Source organism: Diadema antillarum, unplaced genomic scaffold (assembly GCF_040938485.1).
Source record: "Diadema antillarum isolate AM-2024a unplaced genomic scaffold, OU_Dant_1.0 scf00000075, whole genome shotgun sequence".
In the NCBI taxonomy this organism is placed as follows: Eukaryota; Metazoa; Echinodermata; class Echinoidea; order Diadematoida; family Diadematidae; genus Diadema; species Diadema antillarum.
The window spans coordinates 3,332,694-3,357,273 of record NW_027270964.1 but is presented as its reverse complement, the minus strand read 5'-3'; the positions used below and the strand labels follow the sequence as shown (position 1 = coordinate 3,357,273).

At 40.7% G+C, this 24,580-nt stretch overlaps 1 protein-coding gene across 1 annotated transcript in view; it reads right to left on the bottom strand.

Moving 5' to 3' along the window:
* LOC139717485 (uncharacterized) overlaps positions 1-24,194 on the bottom strand; it is a 40,452-nt gene extending 16,258 nt beyond the window's left edge. Inside the window, exons 1-8 of the mRNA XM_071628990.1 lie at positions 24,169-24,194; positions 11,871-12,163; positions 10,931-11,206; positions 9,828-9,962; positions 5,698-5,862; positions 5,272-5,424; positions 4,651-4,809; positions 4,064-4,195 (exon numbers count right to left, since the gene is read on the bottom strand). Coding sequence (XP_071485091.1) covers positions 4,064-4,195; positions 4,651-4,809; positions 5,272-5,424; positions 5,698-5,862; positions 9,828-9,962; positions 10,931-11,206; positions 11,871-12,163; positions 24,169-24,194 — 1,339 coding nt within the window. The remainder of the gene's footprint in view (positions 1-4,063; positions 4,196-4,650; positions 4,810-5,271; positions 5,425-5,697; positions 5,863-9,827; positions 9,963-10,930; positions 11,207-11,870; positions 12,164-24,168) is intronic.
* Between the last annotated feature and the right edge of the window lie 386 nt (positions 24,195-24,580).

Here is a 24,580-nt window from a genome sequence, read left to right as displayed (position 1 = left end):
AATTTCTGTCAAGCTACACGTTCAATCCACACGATATTTATCACATTTGACGTCATGAAAGAATGTCTTAGTGGAGATTTCGTTGTATCTATCTACCCATATATGGGTAGTACCGCTCAAGCATGTATACACATGCTTTTGCTGGCTCTCCAAAAAGAGCTCTCATTTGCCTGTTTCGCACTGCTTTACAGATTTATACTGTTGTTGGTTATTCATATATGTTGTCTGGATACGCCAGGTCAAATTTGAAGTCATATTGGTTGGATTTCAGTGTGTATTTTGAAGTTCAACTTTTGCAGCTTTATGGAGTTCTGTTACCAGTGCATAAGGTAAGAGGCCATACTTTGTACACACTTGTATGTAAGCTGATAGTATTAGCAGGGTATTATGTAATGTGCACCTGGGTGAACTTCAACAATAGAACTCACTTCCAAGCACAATGGGAGCTTTTCAACTTGGACTATTATTAACCCTCTGCCTGCTTGCATCTGTGGAAGCTGTGTACTGCAATGAGCAATGGTGTATCAAACTTTCAACTCATGGACACTTCACCAGGAAGCAGTATCTCAAAAGGAGAATCCCTTATATCCCAAATGGAACAGCTTCTTTCCAACTAGAACTGTTACATGGTGGTGACATACATCCCAACCCCGGACCACAGGATAATGATGGCATTATTCCATGTTCTATCCCTGACAATGATCTTCAGCACAGTACATGTATCAAGTGCACTCCTGCAGAACTCTCACAATGGCGGCATACAAAGTTCCAGTTGCCTTCAGAGGTATGTGATATAATCCGTTCTTATGGAATTCAACGCAGAAAGACACGGAGAGGAAGACGTGGAGGCCGTAGAAGGAATCATCTTCGACAATCCAGAAAATCTAAATCATTATCGAACCTTCTACTGTGCTCAGTGAATGTTCGGTCAGTGCGTAATAAGTCAGCACTATTACATGATTTCATATGTGACACAACTCCTGATCTCATGCCAATGACAGAAACATGGTTAACAGAGAACGACTCAGCCGTGCTACAGGAATTTCTACCTCCAGGTTACAAGTTCATCCATCGACCCCGGAGCAACCGTCATGGAGGGGGAACAGGACTTGTATACAAAGAAACAGTTAATGCCGTTCAAACAGCTGCTGGTGAGGTGAACTCTTTCGAGTATGCAGAATATCACATTACATGTAAATCATATAATTTGTCTCTTATTAACATCTACAGGCCTCCTTACTCAGAATCACATCCGGTATCTGTCTCTAACAGTTTTGTATCAGAATTCAACAGTTATATTCAAAGTCATCTGCTGTCTAATGTTCCTGTTCTAGTTACAGGAGATTTCAATATACATGTTGATACTAACAATGGAGATGCACAATCTTTCTTAGACCTCCTTGAATGTCTTTGTTGTACCCAGCTAGTTGATTTCTGTACCCATACACACGGTCATACCCTTGATTTGTTAATCAGACGGCAGTCTGACGATACCATTGTAATAGGCAAACCTTGGGCTTATTCGTCCTTGATCTCTGATCATTTCCCTGTAATGTATTACCTCAATTTAAGTAAAGCTCACTTTCCAGTCAAGAAAATATCATTTCGTAGGTTATCTGTCATCAACACTGACCTGTTTAAACATGATATTGCTGAAAGATGTCTTTGTAAAGAAAAATCCTTTGATATCTCTAAATTAGCTATTCTGTATGACTCGACACTTAAAGAGTTGTTAGATAAGTATGCACCGATGGTAGAAAAGACTGTGGTCTTGCGACCTAAGACACCCTGGCTAACTGATGTTATATTAGAAAAGAAACGTAGAAAGAGGAAAGCTGAGAAACGTTGGTTGAAGTCAAGATCTGAGAAAGACTGGAAAAATTATGTGTCACTTCGAAACTCTTACAGTTTCTCATTGTTTGAGGCACGCAAAACTCACAACAAAGACCTCGTGTCTGAACACAGAGAAAACACCAAAGCACTGTTTAATATTGTGAAGGGTCTTGTGAATATCTCAAACAAGCAACCAGTGATTCCATGTAATACGGATAGAACAGCTTTTGTCAATGACTTAGGCAACTATTTCTTGGATAAAGTTAAGAAAATTCATAATGACATAGAATCAAAACTCATTAATGTGAACAAATTTGTCATTGATGAAGCCCCTTTTGATAAAAAGATCGTAGATCTCAAAGTTTTTAAAGAATTGTCTGAGAATGATGTTGAGAAATTGATCATGAAACTTAGTAAGAAGTCTTGTCCATTGGACCCATTACCCACAAAGTTATTGATGAAACATCTAGATGTATTATTGCCTGTCATAACATCAATGATCAATGTATCTTTGGCAACAGGGCAATTCCCTGCTCTGTGGAAGGTTGCTCTTGTTAAACCACTGTTGAAGAAGTCCGGTGTTGAAACAGAATTCAGTAATCTGAGGCCTGTTAGTAATCTTCAATACATTTCAAAATTAGTAGAAGGCGCTGCTACCCACCAAATCCTTGAACACCTTGAGTCTAACTCACTTCTTCCATTCAATCAATCTGCATACCGAAATTTTTATAGCACTGAGACAACACTCGTTCGAATTAAAAATGATCTCCTGATGGCAATGGATGACCAGAAGATCAACTTACTGCTCTTACTTGATCTTAGTGGCGCTTTTGACACTATTGATCATTCCTGCCTATCAAAAACTCTGAGAACCCATTTTTGGATTGACGGTAAAGTTCTGGAATGGATTAACTCTTATTGTCTGGTAGAAAACAGACAGTGGAAATGGAAGACATTGTCTCTGATGTGTTCACGGTACCTTTTGGTGTCCCACAGGGGTCACGTTTAGGTACCCTACTGTTTACACTGTACACAAGTAGACTCCTCACAAATATTGAAAAGGAGTTTCCTGCTATCACTTGTCGCTGTTATGCAGATGACACACAAATATATTTGTCATTCAGCCCTAACACACCAAACGAAGACTACTGCATAACTGTGTTAGAATCATGTATTGAGTACATTAGAACCTGGACATTACAAAACAAAATGATGTTAAATGATAAGAAAACGGAACTGTTAGTCATTGGCACTCCACGGCAAGTCTCTAAATTTGAATCAAATGGTATATCATTCGCTAATACTGTTATAAAACCATCCAATAATGTGAGAAACTTGGGGGTGTTTTTTGATACCCATTTGAATATGGAATCTCAGGTTACTAGTGTATGTAAATCAGCATATTATATGATATATAATTTGAGACGCATCCGTAGATATTTTGATCAGAAAAGCATGAAGATGATTGTTCACGCATGTGTTATAAGCAAATTAGATTATTGTAACAGTCTGTTGTACGGATTACCGGATTCACAGATAGTTAAGTTGCAGCGGGTTCAAAACACGTGTGCAAGATTGATTTGTAATCTCCCAAGATTTGCTCATGTTACACCACTTTTAAAGGAATTGCACTGGCTGCCCATTCGCCAAAGAATTGATTTCAAGATATTGATGCTGGTTTATAAAGCTCTGAATGGTCAGGCCCCTGGTTATATCAGTGAATTATTGAATTTTAAATCTCAGATTCATAGCCATAATCTCCGCAGTACAAATGATAGATTGATATTGCAGATACCCCAAATCAAAACAAAAGTTACATTAGGTGACCGATCATTTTCTTGTGCAGCCCCTAGGTTGTGGAATACATTACCATTAGACATTCGGAAATGTCAGACTTTAAATAGTTTTAAATCAAAAGTGAAAACTTTTTTGCTTTAGCATGGGCTTATTTCTTCTTGTACTTCCCATGCAGTATTGTGCAACAAAGGAATTTAAGAGCTCTTGAAGCGCAGTAGAATATATAGACATAGTTTCTGCGCTTAATAAATGATTTATTATTATTATTATTATCATCCGAACTTCATTAGTTGTAATCTGCTTACAGGGAATTCATATCACGAATATACGATTTTCCTCCAAACAGCCTTACACTCATTACAAATTGGCAATGACGATCATAAATAAATTTATTATCACATGGAATACAGTAAAGAAGCAACAGAGAACACACCAGTTTGGCAATCTGGTTCAAGCCAATTCAGCAGACACTGGCCCGTACACGACCCCGTCACTGTGTCACACGCTTCATCCTGGCAATGACAGGCTTTGGCGCAGTCCTCACCATAAAATCCATGTTGACATTCTGCGAAGAATACACAGACGAGCATCATTGCATTTCTTCTAACGGGAATCGATCGTTAACAATGACACCCTTCTTATATTTACAGTCAAAATAATCGACATCATGCAGAAAACGTGACTCACTATCGCAAGACAATCTCGTATGCATCGGTAGAGACGTTTTCTCGAGTCTCATTACTGTTGGGGTTCTGTCCAGGGTCCTGGGAAGAATAATAACTGGGCTACTAGTATACTTGAAAAAAAATCAAACAAACAAAGGATGTATGTTCTGTGAACAATCTGTAGTAATACATGTAGTCTGTATAAATTAATCTATGCTCAGAGTGCAATGTCAGTCATGGAAATATCTTTACTGAAATCGATGACGTCAAAGAATGCTTGTCAACAGGGGCAATCTTACAGACATTTACTATAATACCACTACCTTTGCTACTGCTGTATCAATTGCATGATTACCGGAGGAACAATGAATTTGTCCGCTTTCGACGCGATATCCTGCAGCACACCGCCGTTGAGGGCACTCTCCAGTAATCTTATCACAGGACACGTCATTCTCACAGTGACATTTGTCAATACACTGCATGCCGTAATATCCAGTGTCACATACATCTGGAACTGAAAAAATACAGAAAGAAAAGATCACTTGGTTGATGAAAAACACTGTCCTAGGAGGGGATCATTCCTTCAGCAAAACCGGCAATAAACAATGTGAAAGTTGAGAACATACTACAATGCCGCGATAACTGTCCATATTTCTTTGTTATGATACATGCATTGACAAGTGCCATTCATTTCCTTTGGTGGAAAAAATACAGTATATTGGGTAGTCCAGGGATGTACACGCCGACAACCACAGGATTCGGACCAAGGGCTTTTGGAGGCTATTATGTCTCATCCATATCACCACAGTCATGATATTGCTCCTACGTGGCCTCTCTTCTACGTTCAAACTTTGGGCGTTTGACAGAGTCGTGCAATTGTAGCACGCATCTTGAATCCATAATCGTCTAATCGTTAATTACTATTATTTCTCATTTTAAAGATTACGACATTAATGAGCTGCCCGTTAAAACTTACTCTGGCAGTTTTGTCCCGACCAGCCGCTTTCACAGAGGTTGCTATCTGGAGAGGAACTATCCGAGCATTCTCCCGTGAATCGACTGCAGGAAGAGGGATCTTGACAATGACACGTTTGGGAACATCCAGGCCCGAATTCGCCGGAGTCACACGCTTAGAGAGACAATTTTAAGGGGCATACACGTGATACATTCAAACTGTGTACAAGGTTGGTTTTGTAAAACGTATAAAGCGTAGTTTCAGGAAAAAAGCGTAGGAAAAAATAATGTTCTGACATTGATAGCTTGATCCTGGTGAGAAGACCCCCTAAAACACACACACACACACACACACACACATTAATTCATAAACACTTTAAAATATACTATACTTAGGTATTGCTATGCTTGAGTTCGTCAATTTGCGACGAATGAGAGCTCGACTTACCAGTGTCGCACGCTAAACCCTTAACTCCGACGTCGCAAGTGCAGCCGTATGGGTCAGGAAGGCAAAACATATACGACGAGCAAGCCTGAGGGTCATCAGATAACTGATGAGTACACCGGAACTCACAGCTCACACCAAAGCGATTTCCTCCTCTAGGTCTGCATACTATGATAGAACATGAATCATAACCATTAAATTTTGATTTCATAATCACTTCGAATAGTCACTGTTGTCATGATAGGTCCTGACATAAGGGCTTTGATCCGATGTTTTGGAATTCCCCATGCAAAGTGATTAATACAAAATAAGAATACAGATTACACGTATTGATAATGTTCATATTTACTTATATGAGATTGCATGTCTGTTGTTATACCCTTATTGTTATTATCATGTAAAGTCAATGTTTATGTCCCCGTTAACATCAATATCCGTATGTATCTCCTTGTCTTTGTTTCTGTTTTCGTCTCTCGGTGTCTGTCTCTGTTTTTGTCCTTGCCAGGGTTGTGTATTTGCTATCCTATCGGATATCATGGAGTATCATATTCACTCATCTTGAAGAAACACTCGTCACAAGTTTCTGTTTTGTTTTGTTTTTCTATAGAGATGTGTCATGAACATGTTTAAATTGATCGCGTAGCTATATCTCATATCTATATATCTTCCTAACATTTGCTGGAAATAAATGGCATGGAATTTAGCTTAACTGAACAAGAACATTTTGCTTTGCTTCCTTGACTTTCAAAAATGTGATAAAAAAGTACATGGTGTAATAGTACACTTTCTAAACATTACAATACAATGGGCATCAAACGTGTAGTCAACTTAAAAGCAATGTGTCCTTTTTGATGGTAATGCGAACTGAATTATCACTTAAACTTTAAATTCTTTGAGTAAGTACAATTTTTCTTGACAACTATTACTTTTCATAAACTATTTAAAACTCCGTCTAGGCGAGGTATGATAATACAATGGTAAGTGATATTTTTCTGTATCAAAAATGCGGTGGTGCTATATCCATGCTGACTCAGCCAAACAGACGCTCAAAGTCTATTCCCGATACTTGACAAGACAAAACGACAAGTAGATCTCAGTGATATTTTTAACACCGATACTTTTCCTATTTTTCTTCTTTCATTTCAGACGGCTATGCAGTATCACCAAGTCGCTGCAGCCAGCTCACTGTATCGAGGTTGGGATTGTCGAGATCTAGGCTGGTCGGTTGGTCAAGGGTTGGGCACTCGTGGATGATATGGTGGGCCGTCTGTTGTGTGGCACCGCATGGGTAGGCTGCAGAAGCCAGGTCATCCCACAAGACCGACACCCACGAGTTCGACAATTGAAAACAGGTCCATGAGTCATACAGCTCACGAGTCATAAAGCCGATGAGTTCGACACTGGGCAAATAAAGCCCGTGAGTTCGACACTAGGTGAAAACAGCCCACGAGTTCGACAGATACAACGCGGGGCTCAGTGTGTCGGTATCGTGGGCCGTGTTAGCTTGGTGTCGAACTGATGGGCTGCATGACTCGTGAGCTGTATAACTCATGGGATGTATGACTCGTGGGTGTCGGTCTCGAGACGTGCACCCGTAGAAGCGCGCAGGCCCCAGCGGTGCATGTTGGCATACGAACCAGTCCACTCCTGAACGTAGCCGATTCAGTATTACCCAATCATCGCGGGGTAGGTCTGTGCCCGGTGGTAAGCTGGTGTTCGGGGTAGTTGAGAGTTTGGCGGGTCGGGGAGTCTGCTGCCAGCTGATTCTCCATGCTTGGAGGGTGTTATAGTTTGAGTCAAAAAGGGGAGCTGACAGGCGGGGGAACAGGCGGTGGGAAGGTAGGCGTTGGCGACCAAGCTCTTTGCGGATCCCAATATGACTTCATTGAGGAGGTGGTCTGGGTCTTCTGCGGCCTTACTCACAAATCTGTAGGTGTGGGGTGTTTCCTGCGAAGGGCGGCCGGAGCGATACCAGACATTTCTGGGAGGATATTCGTTGGTGTGGGTTTCATGCATTCGATGACAATCCTCAGGGTCCCATTGAGGGTGGTGTCTAGTTACTTAGTGTGTGCACTGCTGCACCACGCGGGAGAGGCATATTCCGCAGTGCTGTACACCAGGGCGAGGGCGGAAGTTTTCATGCCAATGGATGGGCTTGCAATAGAATGAGATAGAAGACGTAGGAGATTGTTCCTGGAGGACACTATAGCACGCAGTGAATCTACATGTTGTTTGTAAGTCAGCCAAGGTATGTGGGTGTAGAGTTGCAGTGGTGACCCGTTGACATTTACTGAGAGCTGGCGACGGGCCTCCTTGGTGTTAGGATGGAAGACTGTGGAAGTTGTTTTCGCACTTTTTTGCGTTCTGCACCTCGGTGATAGAATGACTCAATGAGACAGGTGTTGATCAAATTACTATATGCTTTGTACAGCCGCACATCGTCCATTATGGTACGAGGGTAGGTGGCAGAGGAAATGGAATGATCATTAATGACTGGTAACGACAAGCAACTTCACTTTTTTTTTCCGAGGTTGTGTTAATGCATTGGTACATCTAGTGAGACTCCTAAAGATTATTTTGACATTGATATGACAAGAGAAAGAAGTGTGGGAATTTAGAGACAAACAGAAAGAAGAAAGGATGACCGAAAGGGCGATTACGAATTGGTTCGGGGACATGAAACCGAGAGTCTTTGATGACAAGCAATTGTATTTCGGACGCATCATTGTCTACAACTTTGAAGGCGAAACGATCCCTGACCAGCTCGAAGCACTAATCGAGCGCTTGTACGAAGGCGGGATCACACCAAAAGCGGACAAATGCGAGTTCAGGTCGCCCAGTCTTAAGTTCTTTGGATTTGTGACTGTATTATTTTTGTTCTTCGGTGAGCTCGAGATGTATTTGGGGGCCCGTGTTGTGTTACTCGCCCACGCAATTGACTGATGGCTTTTCGTCGTCCTTCTCGAGACCCCGACTTCTCTCCAGCTTGGCGCTCCGACACACCAGATTATAGTGCCTGTGTTTTCCGTCCTTAATGCAGTTCTGGCCTTGTGCGGGTGGCGGGTCGCTGGTATGATATCCATTGTGACCGCAATTTCCACAGCGATTCTTCCCATGTCACTGGGTAGGACGATATCGCGTCTGTATACTCCGGTGTCCTTCTGTCGAAGGAAGACTCCATCCCCTATCATGGCAGCCTCTATCTTTGCCCTGACCCTCACTGGGGCGTGGGATGTCAGGCCGGTGTGCACTTCCAAGTCTCGTTAAAGGAACAAACGATGATGGACACCGGGCGATTGGCACTGGTGTTTGAATCGATCCCGACTTTATTCATACATCGGCGTCACCGTGTTCACGTGATATGGATAGTGACTGCAAACGGTTGCTGATTTCGTCTGCCAGTAATTGACTTTCTTAACGAAACTATGATATTGCTCCAACGCAACATTCGCGGAAAGCTATATGCACTTAGTCAGGACAGCTACTGTCACTCTGTAGGTGGGTTATGACTCTGCGTCGACGCCGAAAATAAATCATCTTGTGTTCCGGGGCCGGCAAGATGATGATAAAGAAAGAGAAGAAGAAGAACAAAAAAGCTGTATAGTTGGTGTCAGCTACGCAGGCGGCAGTCAAAATAGTACATACACCATTTCCACCATGAGAGGGAAGCTAGATGACTGGACTTCGATCGAACGGGCCCGAGTCGGGCACGTGAAAACGCTCTACCATTCTGAATAAAAAATCATCCGACGCCAATTTTGTGTTCTACACCCCGAAATAATGACTCGATGAGACAGGTGTTTGTGAACAAATAGTCAGTGCAAGCGTTAATTTTCAAGTTGAGGCATCCCTCTAAAAGCGCTCATCGCCGGTATGCGATGAGTTGGGTAGGAAGTAGAGGAAATGGAAGGACCGTAAAAGGCGATGAATCTCCCAGTGTATGGGTGGAGAGAAAGGAGTGTAAGAAATCAGAAACAAAGGGAACAAAACAAAGGATGACCTGGAAGGGTGATTACATTGGCTGTTGACTTCAACAGCAGACTGTAAAATAATCACTTTACACTTTAATAATGCCTATACTACACAGGTGGGACTGAATTAATGTAACCAGTTCTTGAATGTTTCAAACCTACTTTCTAGGCAATTTGGTCCCATGAAGTTATTCGGGCAGATGCAGTAGCCAGTCTTGTCGTCACAAATTCCTCCATTGTAGCATTTATCACACACTCCAAGGCAATCAGGTGGATCCCACTTGCCGGCAGGACACTCTGTATCACGGGTGTGGAAGCAAACAGATGCACCATAAAAACAAACAAACAAACAAACAAACAGATAGACACAAACACACAAAAGAAATTTTAGGCTCCTTTTCTTTTTTAACAATAGCCTATAGCAGAGTAATTGTTAATAATTCCTTCCTCCTATAGTTTATGAAGCAAACTACATTTTCAGTACATTGTATTTAATTCATATTGTTTTTATGCCATGTACTATGTTATGAATGACGAATTTAGTCCAAAGGGGCCTGAGCTTTAGATCCTGGTTTAATCCTCCTTAAAGGCAAAATGACAAACAGGGTGCAGAAGAAAGTAAAATCCACTCTGCTGTTATGAGCCACAGACACACAGCAAGGTACCATGAACCGACTACTCCTACAGTATATTCCAGGGACATAGAACAATAAGAATATAAGGGGCAATCTATTAAAGTGTCGACATTTCCTTGCTATTGACACCCAGTTTGCCCCTTTTTGTTCTTATTGAGTGCGTGTTAATGGCCCCTTCTTGTTGCTGCATGTTTCGTTGCTTTGTTTCTATGTCCATAATTAAAGGCATTTGTTTGCTTTTATCTGAATTAGTTATCTTGCCTGCGAAAAACAAGATATTATAGAAGGTTCACCCAGTACTTCTGACGAAGATTTTGCTAGCAATAGCTAGGATCGACAACTCAGGGCCCGCCTGACTCCATTTCACTCCACTGGCTCGCCTTTGTTGAATAAGCAGTTTTCAGCAGTTTTTTTTCCCCTGCCTTGTTATGAATGTTGTAAAAGCTCACTAGGACAGAGGGTATTGCATTTATAAATCTATGCACATATCATGGATACATATACATATAGTTCAACAACCGGAATTAGATTAGTGTTAATACACTTCTAAGTAATAAAACGACTTAAAATCAAGAAGCAAACATATCACAACATCAAGAATAGCTACATTTACTAACACTGTAGTCTAACCTCTGACAATGAGACGAAACAGGCCACCTCTTCCAGTATCCCTCTCATTTTCGTAATAAACCTCGAAGACACCTTGATCAGACTGGCGAATTGGTCCCATGAGTGTGAAATCTGTCAACCCATTCTGGATGGCAATCGGCTGACCACCATTCTTGCGCCAGTTGATGACCCCTCCTACAGCCGAAGGTCCGTGTAAAACGTCCATGCTGATGATCACTCCAGTATCACCAACGTTGACAGTGCGAGTGAAGGCCCCTTCCCTTGGCGCAAACTTTGCTGTTGGAAATTAAATGTGGATGTAGGATTGCAAGGATGTTGATACAGCAGACAATCCAATGAGAGCCTTGAAATTAAATAATTTGTTGATGTCGGAATGAAATAAGTGAAAGGTAATTGATGTCTTTCATGTCATCAGGATAGTCTCGGAAGAGAGACGAGACAAGCATCTTCACTTTTTCTGGTCGAGGATGTGTTAATGTATTGGTTCATCTAGTGAGACACCTATAGATTATTTTTGACATTGATACGACAATCGAAAGGGGTATATGCGTCACCCGATTTGCCTTATATGCTTCTCAGAGAGAAATTCGTTGACAAGCAGGGCATAATTTCTCTTCATTAGTTAAGATCTTTTCAAAAATTGAATCTTCAAAATATTGGCGAATACTGTCCGAATAGTTAATAGGTTGATATCGATCACATTCATGTACCTAAATCAGATGAGATTACAAGTTTAAGATTCTTTGTCCCCTCCAATAGCCTGGACATTTCCGAGACCCTTTCTTTCCTATCAAATCATCCAATGGCCATTATGGGAACATCTAAAATGGAGGGTTTTTATTTTGTTAATCTTTCTTTCAACACTTCACGAGACAATGACTGACTAAATTCTTGCAGTTATAGTTTATTCTGCCAAATGTTGAAGGTAGTTTTTTGGTACCATCGCCACGTGTGAAGAATGTCGAAACGGTTGTCCTGTCGTCTCCTCTAGATGCACGGCAATAGAAGATACCTGTCCAGTCACTCTGCCATGATGAGGGAGAATGAGGGAAGAAAATGCGCAGGACATTTTCGTCTGCAGAGTGAGGTACTTCTTCCGGTGGGTCCGGAGGTGAAGACGATGTAGTCGGTACTAGTCGGCCGAAGTCAAGATCCACGTCATCGTCCCCCTCGCTGCGATAACATTGATACTCGGGTAAAATGTCGTTAGACGTAGTCTCAATGGATGAATATCTGATTGACAGCACGGTGATGAAAGGAGGTTCAGCTAAATGGGTAAAAAATATGACATTTATTTTGTTCTTCTGTTATTCGGAAGCACGTTGCAAACATGTTATTTTCAAGTTTGTATACATGTATACACACATATGTATAAGAGAGAGAGAGAGAGAGAAAGAAAGAGAGGGAGAGAGTCATTCAGCGTAGGGCAGAGAGATATGGTGAATTATGGTGAATGATGTGAAGGGAGGGAACACTGTAGGCTTTAAACAATGAGGCAACTTTGTAGACGCGAACAAATAAAATCTGTTAATAAAATAAAATAAAATAAAATAAAATCTGTTAATAAAATAAAATAAAATCTATGTGGACGCGAAAAAAAAACACCTATTAATCTACGTTTACGGTTTCATGAATATTTTGCGAACACCGCCTTCAGTAGGTCGTAAGCATGATACGACGGGACGTCACAGCAAGGTAATACCCTTTACATGTGACAACAAATAGATGGCAATTTGACAATAGTCAATGGAATCTCAATGGTGCTTATTCTTTTCATAGAGCTAAGAATCTATTTTAAAGAGGGGGCACTGTTGTAAAGCGAATAATAATGACTTCTGACTTGGGGGTTCCGAGTTCAAATCGGGCCAATTGCTTGCGAAGGATCCTTGGACGAGATATTATTACCCCCAATGTTCCTGGTGCAAAATATTGGGCTCAGACAAATGCTGGGGTACAATGATGATGGCATGGCCCTCTGGAAGAGCTGTGCCAACGGTGAAGAGGCTACCCTTGGTAAAATGACCATTATTATTATAATTGTAATAATAATAATATAATAACAATAATAATAATAATAATAATAATAATTATTATTATTATTATTATTATTATTATTATCATCATTATTATTACTATTATTAGTATTACTATTATTATCATCATCATCATCATTATTATTATCGTCATTACAGCTAGTAGTAGTAGTAGTACTAGTAGTAGTTGTTGTATTAGTAGATTACTAGTATTTCTCCGCAAATGCACTACGATGTACGATGAAAACAAAATCAGGACTCACTGAAGATAAGCGTTCCTTTCAGTCCATTACCAACAAAATGAATAATAGAAGCAATAATTCTGCTTCGTCTGTTAGACTTCCTTAGAGGATAAGGAGTTAGAACCAGATAAGAGGAACGGGAAATCAACAAAATGCTTTAATATCTTACCTAAAATTCCAATAATTCGTATCACGAAACACAGACATGAAACACTCCTAGCAGAAGCCATCGTGGTTTACTGAAGACTTTAAATAGTCACCTGTGGTCAAATTTCTTTGAAGACTGTTTAAGCACTTTAATGATCTGTAAAACAAAACTAATTTTCGTCCTCCTGCAATTGCAAGTATTCCACGGTAAGATAGGTTGAAAGATTTGCGTTACTCTCGTTCTCACGTTTTGCCGAAAATTAGAGAAGTACATAAATGATATCCCCTTATAATTGAGAGGAAACAGATATCTTTCAGGCCGACTGCTATTTTGAACAAAAGACGCACTGAACTGAGTCCCTCAGACGAAACGTTGCAGGAAACACAATGAAGACTTGTGCTGGAAAATTTTGGAAACCCCCCGTTCAGAGGTCTCTACTCTGTGTTGTCAACAAAATGAAATAAATCAATTATGGCACGCCACGTGTTGCAAAAGTTGGGAAAAAGCTCGCTGATAAGAGGTTTTCTTTTCTTTCTCTTTTTAGCAACTGATCGGCGGTTTCAAATCTGCATGAGCAAAGTACAGCCTCTTTTAAGAGATTTTATTTCTGTGCCCTTGTTTCTCTCGGAAACAAAAATCGAAAAAAAAAACCAACCTACAATTGGCACACATCGGTGTGGTAATGTAGCAGCCGATTTTGTCAACTTCGCACCTTTTAGACCAGAAAGGAACAAATTTTCACCTTTTAAAGGTGCTAACTGATCTGAAAGGTGCAAAGTTAAAGCCAAAAAAAGTGCTTCCAGTATGCCCAGGATGACACTGGTAAAGGTGCAACGTTGAACCTACTTTTCTTTGGGTACACTCCCTACCCCCGCTCGTTCGCTCCTGTCCCTTGGTATTGCCCCCCCCCCCCCCCCCCCATCATGAAAACGGACCGAACAAGGATTATTCTCCAGTAACTGAAACTCAATTGTTATAAGTAGGCCTACTGTCAGCAGTTAGTGATTGTTAGGGGATTTTCATGATTTTTTTTTAAGTCACCAATTTGAATATCATCTGGTTTATTTCCCTCCCCGGAGTTCCGGGTGAGGGGGTAATGTTTCTATATTCAAAGCGTTAAGCAGAGCAATATTTATTGTTTGCTTTCATGTCTATGTGACACAATTGTTGGACAGCCCAATAATAGTCAGCTACACTAGATGGTCCTCCATCGGGTTCAGTTGTATGTACTTGGGGAGGACAACGGGACAATTCTAAAGCCCTTTTCTCTTTGCAATGAATGCATACAGTGCTGAATGCATACAGTGCGATCTCTCACGTGCATGCACATGCGTAGCCAGGATTTGATCGTTGGGTGGGAGGGGGGGGGGGGGGGAATGGGAAGGTGTCCTCCCTACCTATGCATTTTCATGTTGTAAATGGTGCAATTTGATGCATATTTGTGCGTGTTTTATTTACTTGAAACAGTCCCATATGTTTAAGGTATAGCACTATCGCAATCGAGCGCATCGCTTTATGCACGGGTACAGTACAGCATTTGAACTGTACTGTACTGCTAGTCTTCTGTACGAATTTTTGTGATATCATATATATGTATTTATATATATATATATATATATATATATATATATATTCACAGAGTAAAAGGCATACCAATATTATCGCGTAAAATACGTGAACATTCGTAAATTCGTACATTCGTAGAAGATCTTGGTAAACTGGACGCAATACCCTATGTACTAGGATTTAATATAAATCTACGAAAGGTTGTGTAACGAGACTACCCGACGCGAACGCGATCACCGGATGGAACGAACCTGTCAATTGAACTACATTTTGATCCACGAGAAGGGTGGAAGCAGGGAGGTGGGAAGAGACACTCCCACTTCAATGTTTGAACAGGGCCTATACAATACAGCCACGATATATTTGTGTGTGTGTGTGTGTGTGTGTGTGTGTGTCTGTATGTGTGTGTGTGTGTTTGTATTTATCTATTTCTATTGTTACCGACTGAAGTAGGTCTATATGACAATGGACCGAGACAAGGATAATAACATTCTATAGTAAAGATAAGAGGAAAAACAAGTCGAAGAATGAAGACGGGAATATTATAAAGGTGTATTCAAAGGATGACAAGTGATAATAATAATCATGCGAATGAGAGGGGCTGTCATTGAGAACGTACTTATGTCAAATATAACGACTGACAAGCTAACGACGGGCGGGTGGGAGGGGGGTTAACCTTCTAGAGCAACATTCTATAACCACCTTCCCATATCCTCAATGTTTCATCTTTCTAAATTATGTCCCGTTCGTAGCAATGCCGGAAAAATATTATGTCTTCAACAAAATAAGCCTTTTTTGTACCCTCCAGCTTCTGCACTTAATTTTTGAAGTCGACATAGCACATCAAACGTAGTCAATCGTCCAGGATAGCTTCAGGAACCATTCTTGAATCATAAATCAAATAATCGCTTAATATGACAATGATAGAAGAACGCGGGCATACACATGGCAAACTACATTCAAAATGATCATGTTTACAATCGTTGGATTGTAAACAACGTTCTTTGCTGCTAGACCTGCACCTCATTAAAGGGACATGTAGTATACAGCAAATCCTGACAATTTATGAAGCATTTTAACTTTTACAGAAAGTTAAAAGGCATTTTTACCCGATACACACATGTATCGACTTCAGATGACAGATAAACAAGATAAGTCGTGCCAGTGCAAGTCTCTCTATCTCTCTCTATCTCTATCCCTATACTCGTACATCTCTCATGCTTTATCCACCACGAGCCGGCCCTCTCGACTCAGGTATATAAATGCGTACCTGGCAATGCTAGAATTATAATAATGGAGGGCCCCTCTGCTAGGACAGTGGCAACAGTGAAGAGGCTACCCTGATCCTGACCATGATCCTGGCTACTACTGAAACACTGATCAATTCACTTCTTATTTACGTATACTTATAATTATTACTATAATGATAATAATAATAATCATAATTATTACTATACTACTACTACTACCACTACTACTACTACTAGTAGTAATAATAATAGTAAAAAACACTTATATAACGCTTGATACTGACGTTAGTTAGCGGGATTAATACGGAAAAAAGATAAATACAGCATTATGTACATTAAACAGCAACAGCAAAAAAAAAATCGGATTGAGTATTAAAATAGATAAGTTTTCAGCAAAGATTTAAACTTTTCAACTTTTTCAGCATTTCGAATATAAAGAGGAATATGACCCTCTGGAGCGCAGGCAAGACCCTTGCAACTGGAGTTGCTTTTATTTACAAAGATTGACGGCATTTTTGGCATAGCCGTATTGATTTTCATGAGAAAGAGAATTCCAGGCAGCGGTGCCAGGAACAGCATGTCGTACGGTGAGCAAGGACTATTCTTGTTTTGTTTTTTTCTTGAAGGTGCGTGTTCGGAGAGGTTCAGGTTGAATAACTGTAAATAGCCTAGATAAGAGGAACATGGTTAAATGCACTATTTACCATTAAAATTGTAGATGAAAAAAAAAATCAACAACCAGCATTAGTGCTTCAAAAAGGTCTAAAATGTTAGTTAGTGAGAGAAACAACTACAAATGTAAAATAGTTGATCAGCACCATCGATGTTACGTAATGTTAAAAATACTAAATGTGAACAACAATTTTGATAAAATCTTTTCTATAATAAACCGGTTACAACTATGGTGTAATAGGGTAATTAGTAATGAATGTATCTCCTTTATATATTCTAGGCTTTATTGAACATTTGTATACGGTAGAATGTTTTGTGATACAACTGAACAAACATTTGCATCAGATTTCTTTTTTATCACTACCCAATCGGGTAAGGGTGCACGTCATGAGACCGACACCCACGAGTCATACAGCCCACAAGTCATACAGCTCACAAGTCATACAGCCCACGAGTTCAACACTGAGTAAATAAAGCCCATGAGTTCGGCACCAAGTAAAATAAGCCTACGAGTTATATAACAGCCAATGAGTTCGACACTACGCACAAAAGGCTCAAGAGACCGACAAAGGGGGTTTCACACCAAGCTTTGCGTAGAGTTGCGTAGAGTTGCGTAGCGACTACGCCGAAATCGGCTGCGTACTCATGAAAAAATAATTGTGATGATCCGCGCAGGATTTGCGTAGTCTCGGCGTAAGGTTACGTATGGTTGTGTAGGAAGCGCGAATCAACGTAGCGTAATCGGCGTGTAGCGGGCGTAGAGTTGCGTACATAAACGTAGGTCGGGCGTACAGGCCGCGTAGACTTGCTTACAGTTGCGGGAAGTTGCGTACCGCGGGCGTATGCACAAATTAATGTAACTGCAAAGCTACTTCAGCATAGCCTTCTGCTTTTTATTCCACTAATTGCCTGCTGTTCAAACATGATGTGGTGGGGAGGTTAAATCCATTGCTGGTACCTTCAGTTCTCCAGCATTTAGCTGCCCTAGAAACCGCATGACCATAAATACGAACGTTTTGCAAAAATGAGAAAAGAGAAGAAAATAAGATGTTGCAAGAATCCGAATTAAGAAGTGTGTGGGCCAAATCTCGGATCCAGCGGCGACCAAGGGGCAATACGAACAACTGATGAAAAACACTGCATGCCAACAATGTTTCTTCAATTTCATGTGAATGAAGCCACAGGCGTTCAATAAACTCCTGACACGACATGCACCGAGAATTACACAATGAGATACACATTTCAGGAAATCTTTAGAACCTAGCTTCAAACTTGCAATAATCTTCACCTGATCGAGATGACCAGCAGCATTATCATGAATTAACTTCAGGTTCGTGGAGATACGTACAATACCCACCTGCCAGACATGGAACAACTGTACATAGCGTGGCAACACAAGCAGAGCAGAAAATGAGCAAAGAAACTGCCTCATGGTGCCATGGGAAGATGAGATACCCATCATTTAGATCAGTGTGATTTAATGGCACTTGTAATTGCAGTAGCTTCCTCTACCTTATTGGGCATCCAAGCCACCAATAACATGGGAAGACAACATGTCTTTATACTGATTCTCCCTGATGCTCCTCCAGAAATCTTTACTAGCTTGCCAACTTTGTCTCGTTGAGTTTTCACCCATGTCTGCGTGCGCTAGCCTGGTTGATCACTATACTGTAGCATACCTTCTACCCCAATCTCCATTTTTTAGTGTTTTGATGACTGATACAGCAGCTTCTTAGCGTCCTTTTTATAGTCTTCACGAGCCTTATCATAGAGCATCGGGTGCTATTGAACCCACTCCATTACACTGGCGTAGCCAGGGGGGGGGGGGGGGGGCGATGGGGGCGATCGCCCCCCCTAAGATTTGGACCGGGGATTTGGGAGGCGGAAAAAAAAATGCGTGTATACTGTATGCATGCACATGAAGCGGGTCTCCTTTGCAACCTTTCATCAAATAAGATATTTTTTTGAATATTTCACTCAAAGTGTGCACCAGATCGTTGAATTTCAATTCAAAATATGTAAAATCTCTCGTGCTTGGGAGGGGGATACCCCCTCCCAAACCCTCCCCCTCTGTGCCTCTTTCCCTAGCTTAGTACACTTTTTAGATTTACAAAAGATTATGAATAATTCTGAGTGCACAAGACTTATCACTTATATTCCAAAAACTCAAGGTTCCCTCATGTATAAGGGGAATTTCCCCTTTTAATCTACCCTTTCCTCCCACAGCCCCCCCCCCATCAGTTTTTTTTTTTGTGTGTGTGTGTGTGTGTGTGTGATTTCCCAAATGTTGATTCATCAAATATGCGTAGACGAGATATCTCAATTTCAACCTTAAAAAGGCAAAAGCTCCAAGGGTGGGGAAGGGTGGGGAAGGGTGGGGATAACACTCGCCCACGCCTTCTCCCTGCTCGCCCGCCCCTCCCCCCCCCCCTTCCGCCATGCATAGAAGTAGACTGTGGCTATACCCAGATCGCTGTATTTCAATTCTAAAAACGCAAAAGCTCCGCGAGCGGGAGGAGGAATCCCCCTTCCCCCAAGCTCTAAAGTATACCTCACTAGACTTTATACATACACACAGATGGTGCACATTCGGAATAAGAGCTAAATTCCGTGATTTTATCACTTCGATGAAAAAGTATTGCACCAAAAATTTGCAACAGATCGCTGAATTTCAGGTCTGAAAACGCAAAATCACCTTCGTGTGGGAGGGGATATGCCCCCATCTACACCCTCGCGTGCATGCTTTTTCTGTTTGACTGCTGAACAGACAGTGTTCATGATATTCAGTGTAAGAATTAATACTAGAAGATTATTTAAATGATACCATTTTATAGGCAAATTGTTCAATAACAATCTACACTAAAATATACTGCAACTTTAAACAAGTGGGACTGTTTCAACTCGTTAAAACACGCAAAAACATGCATCAAATTGCACCATTTGCAACATCAAAATGTAAAAAGTTCTCACCGTGGGAGGGGAGACACCCCCTCCCACACCCTCCCCTCCCTTCCCCCTTCGCTCTCTCCACTCTCTCGGGTTCAGTCGCGTTCATGACATTCAGTGAAAAGAATTAACACAAGAAGCGTATTTAAATTATAGCATTTTATAGGCAAATTGTTCAATGATAATCTACATCAAAATATACTGCTACCTTAAACAAGTGGGACTGTTTCACGTCGATAAAACGCGTAAAAACATGCATCAAATTGCACCATTTGCAATATCAAAATGCAAAAAGTTCTCACCGTGGGAGGGGGGACACCCCCTCCCCTCCCCCCTCGCTCGCTCCGCTCGCTCGGGTTCAGTCGCGTTCATGATATTCAGTGAAAAGAATTAATACAAGAAGTGTATTTAGATTATACCATTATATAGGCAAATTGTTCAATGATAATCTACATCAAAATGTACTGCAACCTTAAACAAGTGGGACTGTTTCAACTCGTTAAAACACGCAAAAACATGCATCAAATTGCACCATTTGCAACATCAAAATGCAAAAAGTTCTCACCGTGGGAGGGGGGACACCCCCTCCCACACCCTCCCCTCCCCCTTCACTCGCTCCGCTCGCTCGGGTTCAGTCGCGTTCGTGATATTCAGTGAAAAAAGTAATACAAGAAGTGTATTTAAATTGTACCATATTATAGGCAAATTGTTCAATGATAATCTATATCAAAATATACTACAACCTTAAACAAGTGGGACTGTTTCAACTCGTTAAAACACGCAAAAACATGCATCAAATTGCACCATTTGCAACATCAAAATGCAAAAAGTTCTCACGTGGGAGGGGGACACCCCCTCCCACACCCTCCCCTCCCCCCTCGCTCGCTCCGCTCGCTCGGGTTCAGTCGCGTTCATGATATTCAGTGAAAAGAAGTAATACAAGAAACATATTTAAATTGTAGCATTTTATAGGCAAATTATTCAATGATAATCTACATCAAAATATACTGCTACCTTAAACAAGTGGGACTGTTTCACGTCGATAAAACGCGCAAAAAAAATGCATCAAATTGCACCATTTACAACATCAAAATGCAAAAAGTTCTCACCGTGGGAGGGGGGACACCCCCCCTCCCACACCCTCCCCCCCCCCCCCCTCGCTCGCTCCGCTCGCTCGGGCTCGGTCGCTTCGCTCCCTCGCAGACTAACCGCCCCCCCTAAGATTAAATCCTGGCTACGCCGTTGGCTTGGATAGCACCTGTTTGCCTTCCTTGACCTGAGAAGTTTGAGACTGCAGCAATAGAGCATTCAAGAGAGAGAAAATCATACCGGGGCTCATTCACCGGGGGAATACTCTCGGGTTTCCCCGTTAAGTGCCCTCCCGGGTGATTTCGTACATGAGTGAATAGCGTAGGAAGGATATATAGACATAAATGTCACCTCCATTTCCCTACAAAGATTCGCTCTTTCATACTGTGGAAAACGTTCCAAGGGAAAAGAAAACAAACGAATGTTTGTTTTTGTCTGACGTGTGACTATAAATAGATACCAGACTTGTAGACTATCAAAAAGGAAAATGGGCAGAGGGTTAGCTCGTATTCATAAGTCACGAATGTATGGATTGTTCACTCAGCACGTTCAGCGAGTAACCCTTACTATTAAAAAAAAAACAGTGTGTTGCAAAATATGGAGAACTCCTTTCCAGAAGCATTATTTTTGCTCTCCCCAATCACTGTCCCATAATTCCAATATTGGCAATAAAATTTACAACAACGGCTCACCTTAACATTCTTTTTTCATTACCAAATTGCCTCAGTGCTGGATATATATATATATATATACACTCAGCAAAAAAAAAGTAAGTTCCCCCCTAACATTTTTGGATATATCTCAAAAAGTATTTTACGGATGTTCATAATTCGAACGGGAATGGTTAGGGAATTTCATTACTCATAACATGAATGGCATATCATTGCCACCAGATATAATTATTGGTGTAAAAAATCGCATTTTATGTCAAAATGCATGGGAAAAAAGTTGCACTTTAGGCCATAGGAAGCATATTGTTTACATTTCCTATGTAAGTTATCAAATGATCTTTTTAAATTGTGTAATTCTCAGGAATTTATTCAGGTACAATGTGCTTCCCTATTAAACAGATGTTATGCATACTTTTTGAGCAATAGGCCTTCTCAATATGAAAATATTGGTAGAAGCCATGTGATTTGTAATTCCAATTTAGGTTGACCACATTAATGTGCCTGTGGGCATTTTGCATCATACCCTCAAGTTGTAGATCAGTTTGCTGAAGGAAATGGCATCGAACGTATGGAGTGGCCTGCAAGATCCCCTGACTGTAATCCAGTAGAGAATCTTTGGGATATCATTAAATGGAAAGCGATTAAGAAGTTGAAAGATGACACTTCACTGCAAGAATTTCAGCGCATCTTGCAGAGAGCATGGGCCAACATTGACCAGCGCCAAGTACAAACTTTAGTGAACAGTATGAGGAGGAGATGGCGGCTGGTCATTGCGGGTGGTGGACATATCAATTATCAAATACTTCACTATATGCTCATGAAAAGAAAGAGATAGAGAAATATGCAATAACCCATGCTTAAATGTTCAGAATCATGAGTGATTGTTTGATTATTTGTGTAAAAGTCATTGCAAATCACTAAAGTGCAACTTTTGTTTCCATGCATATTGACATAAAATGCATTTTTTTTTCACATCAATAATGATATCTGGTGGCAATGATTTGCCACTCATGTTATGAGTAATAAAATTCTTTATCTATTTCCGTTTGAATTATGAAAATCGGTTGAATACTTTTTGAGATATATCCACAAATGCTAGGGGGGGAACTTACTTTTTTTGCTAAGTATATATATATATATACATATATATATATATATATATATAGTGTGATGATGCTGATATTCCTACCGCACGCCTCTGTCATCTTAAGTGAAATTATAGTTGAGACAATGTAGATAACAGAAGATGTCGCATGAAACCGGCAGAGTTGTGAAGCTTTCGACCGTGGTCTTCCTCAGCTTTAATGTCTGTTTGTGAAACGAAATATATGTTTTTGAGCATAACAAATCTGAAGTCATAAACACAATAATATTAAATATAAGTTGAGCATGAGTTAATAGTTAATAACCGCACACAAACCTTCCCCCAATATCACATGATCACTCACATCCCGCCACAAGACAGCCACAAGACATCCAGGCAACGCAAACGTCTGCTTAGCAGGTAATCATATTATTTAGTTTATTTATGATATATGTTTGATAATTTTTATTGTATGATATGTTTGTATGCTATATATACTCACTATACACTCATTTCCAGTTATACTTTGTTGAATGTGTTGCAAAGTGCCAAAAAATATTGCCAAGTATATGTCATGTAACTATTAACTCATGCTCAACTTATATTTAATATATTGTGTTTATGACTTCAGATTTGTTATGCTCAAAAACATATATTTCGTTTCACAAACAGACATTAAAGCTGAGGAAGACCACGGTCGAAAGCTTCACAACTCTGCCGGTTTCATGCGACATCTTCTGTTATCTACATTGTCTCAACTATATATATATATATATATATATATATATATATATATATATATATATAGTAAACGAATCAGTAGAAAAAGAACGCCGTAAAAAATAATAATCAATCCTAGATCTTGAAGATCTCAAAAACGGAGCATAGCTCTCAAATACTGAAAGGTAAGGTCACACTCTTCATCAGTGCCCATGGTGTGACAAAAGATCTTAATCAAACCCGTTTCTGAAACAGACATGAAAACACGTCTGATCATGGGCAGACGGATTTTGAAACTCACCTTTCAAAGAAGTCACTGCGCTAAACAGATGGAGGTAGCGCACAGTGTCCATAGTGACGCATCCAATGACGCGTAGTCATGACTGCAAGATGACATGGCAAATCTCCGGCTCCAAAACAGTGAATCTGAAAAGGGCCTCATCGCCAACAGTCGGAAGAGTAGCAGAAAATGTACACAGTACAGAAACGTAATAAGAAAATTGGTCTGCTCGGCATCTTGAAGATAATAAGTAAACGAATCAGTAGAAAAAGAACGGGGTAAATTACAGAATACCGGCAGCCAATCACGGAGAGCGCAAATCGCTCTGAAAAGAGCGTAATTACGCTTGCCGATAGCAACCATCTGAAATATTAATCCGATCTGCGATACGGTCCGTGATTCGGCTGTCGACGATTGCATTTGTTTACGTGTGTTTTCTTTGATCTGTGCGGTGAGAAGTGTGGTATCTTACGTTGTTCTCGGGGGTTTCGGGGGTGGGGTGTCCCCCGAACACCCGAATTTACGATGTATACTCACGTTTTCAGGAGTCGAGGATAGTCCATATCTTAGAAATCGATAGCAATTTAGGTGAGACTATAAAACAATCACTTATCTAATTGCTGGTGCTAGCTTACAGTAGAGCTTACGCACTGTGTGGGTGCTCTTGACAGCCCACCATGTTGACTCTATGCAGTCGTACAACAACAGTACCTACACACAACAGCTTATGATGCGTACGTGTGCAGTGGTAGCGCGTATTGAGTCTGCAGAACGCGCGCATGTTTACTAGTACAGTGTACAATACGTATAGCAGTTGAGGTGCGCACATGTCTCTTGACAATACGCGTATACGCGCTGCCTTGCCAAACTAGTGTCTATAGAGCGATTGATCGTGAATGACTTGTGTCGAAAAGAGAATGATGAAGGAAGGAGGATGTCAGCTGTGATG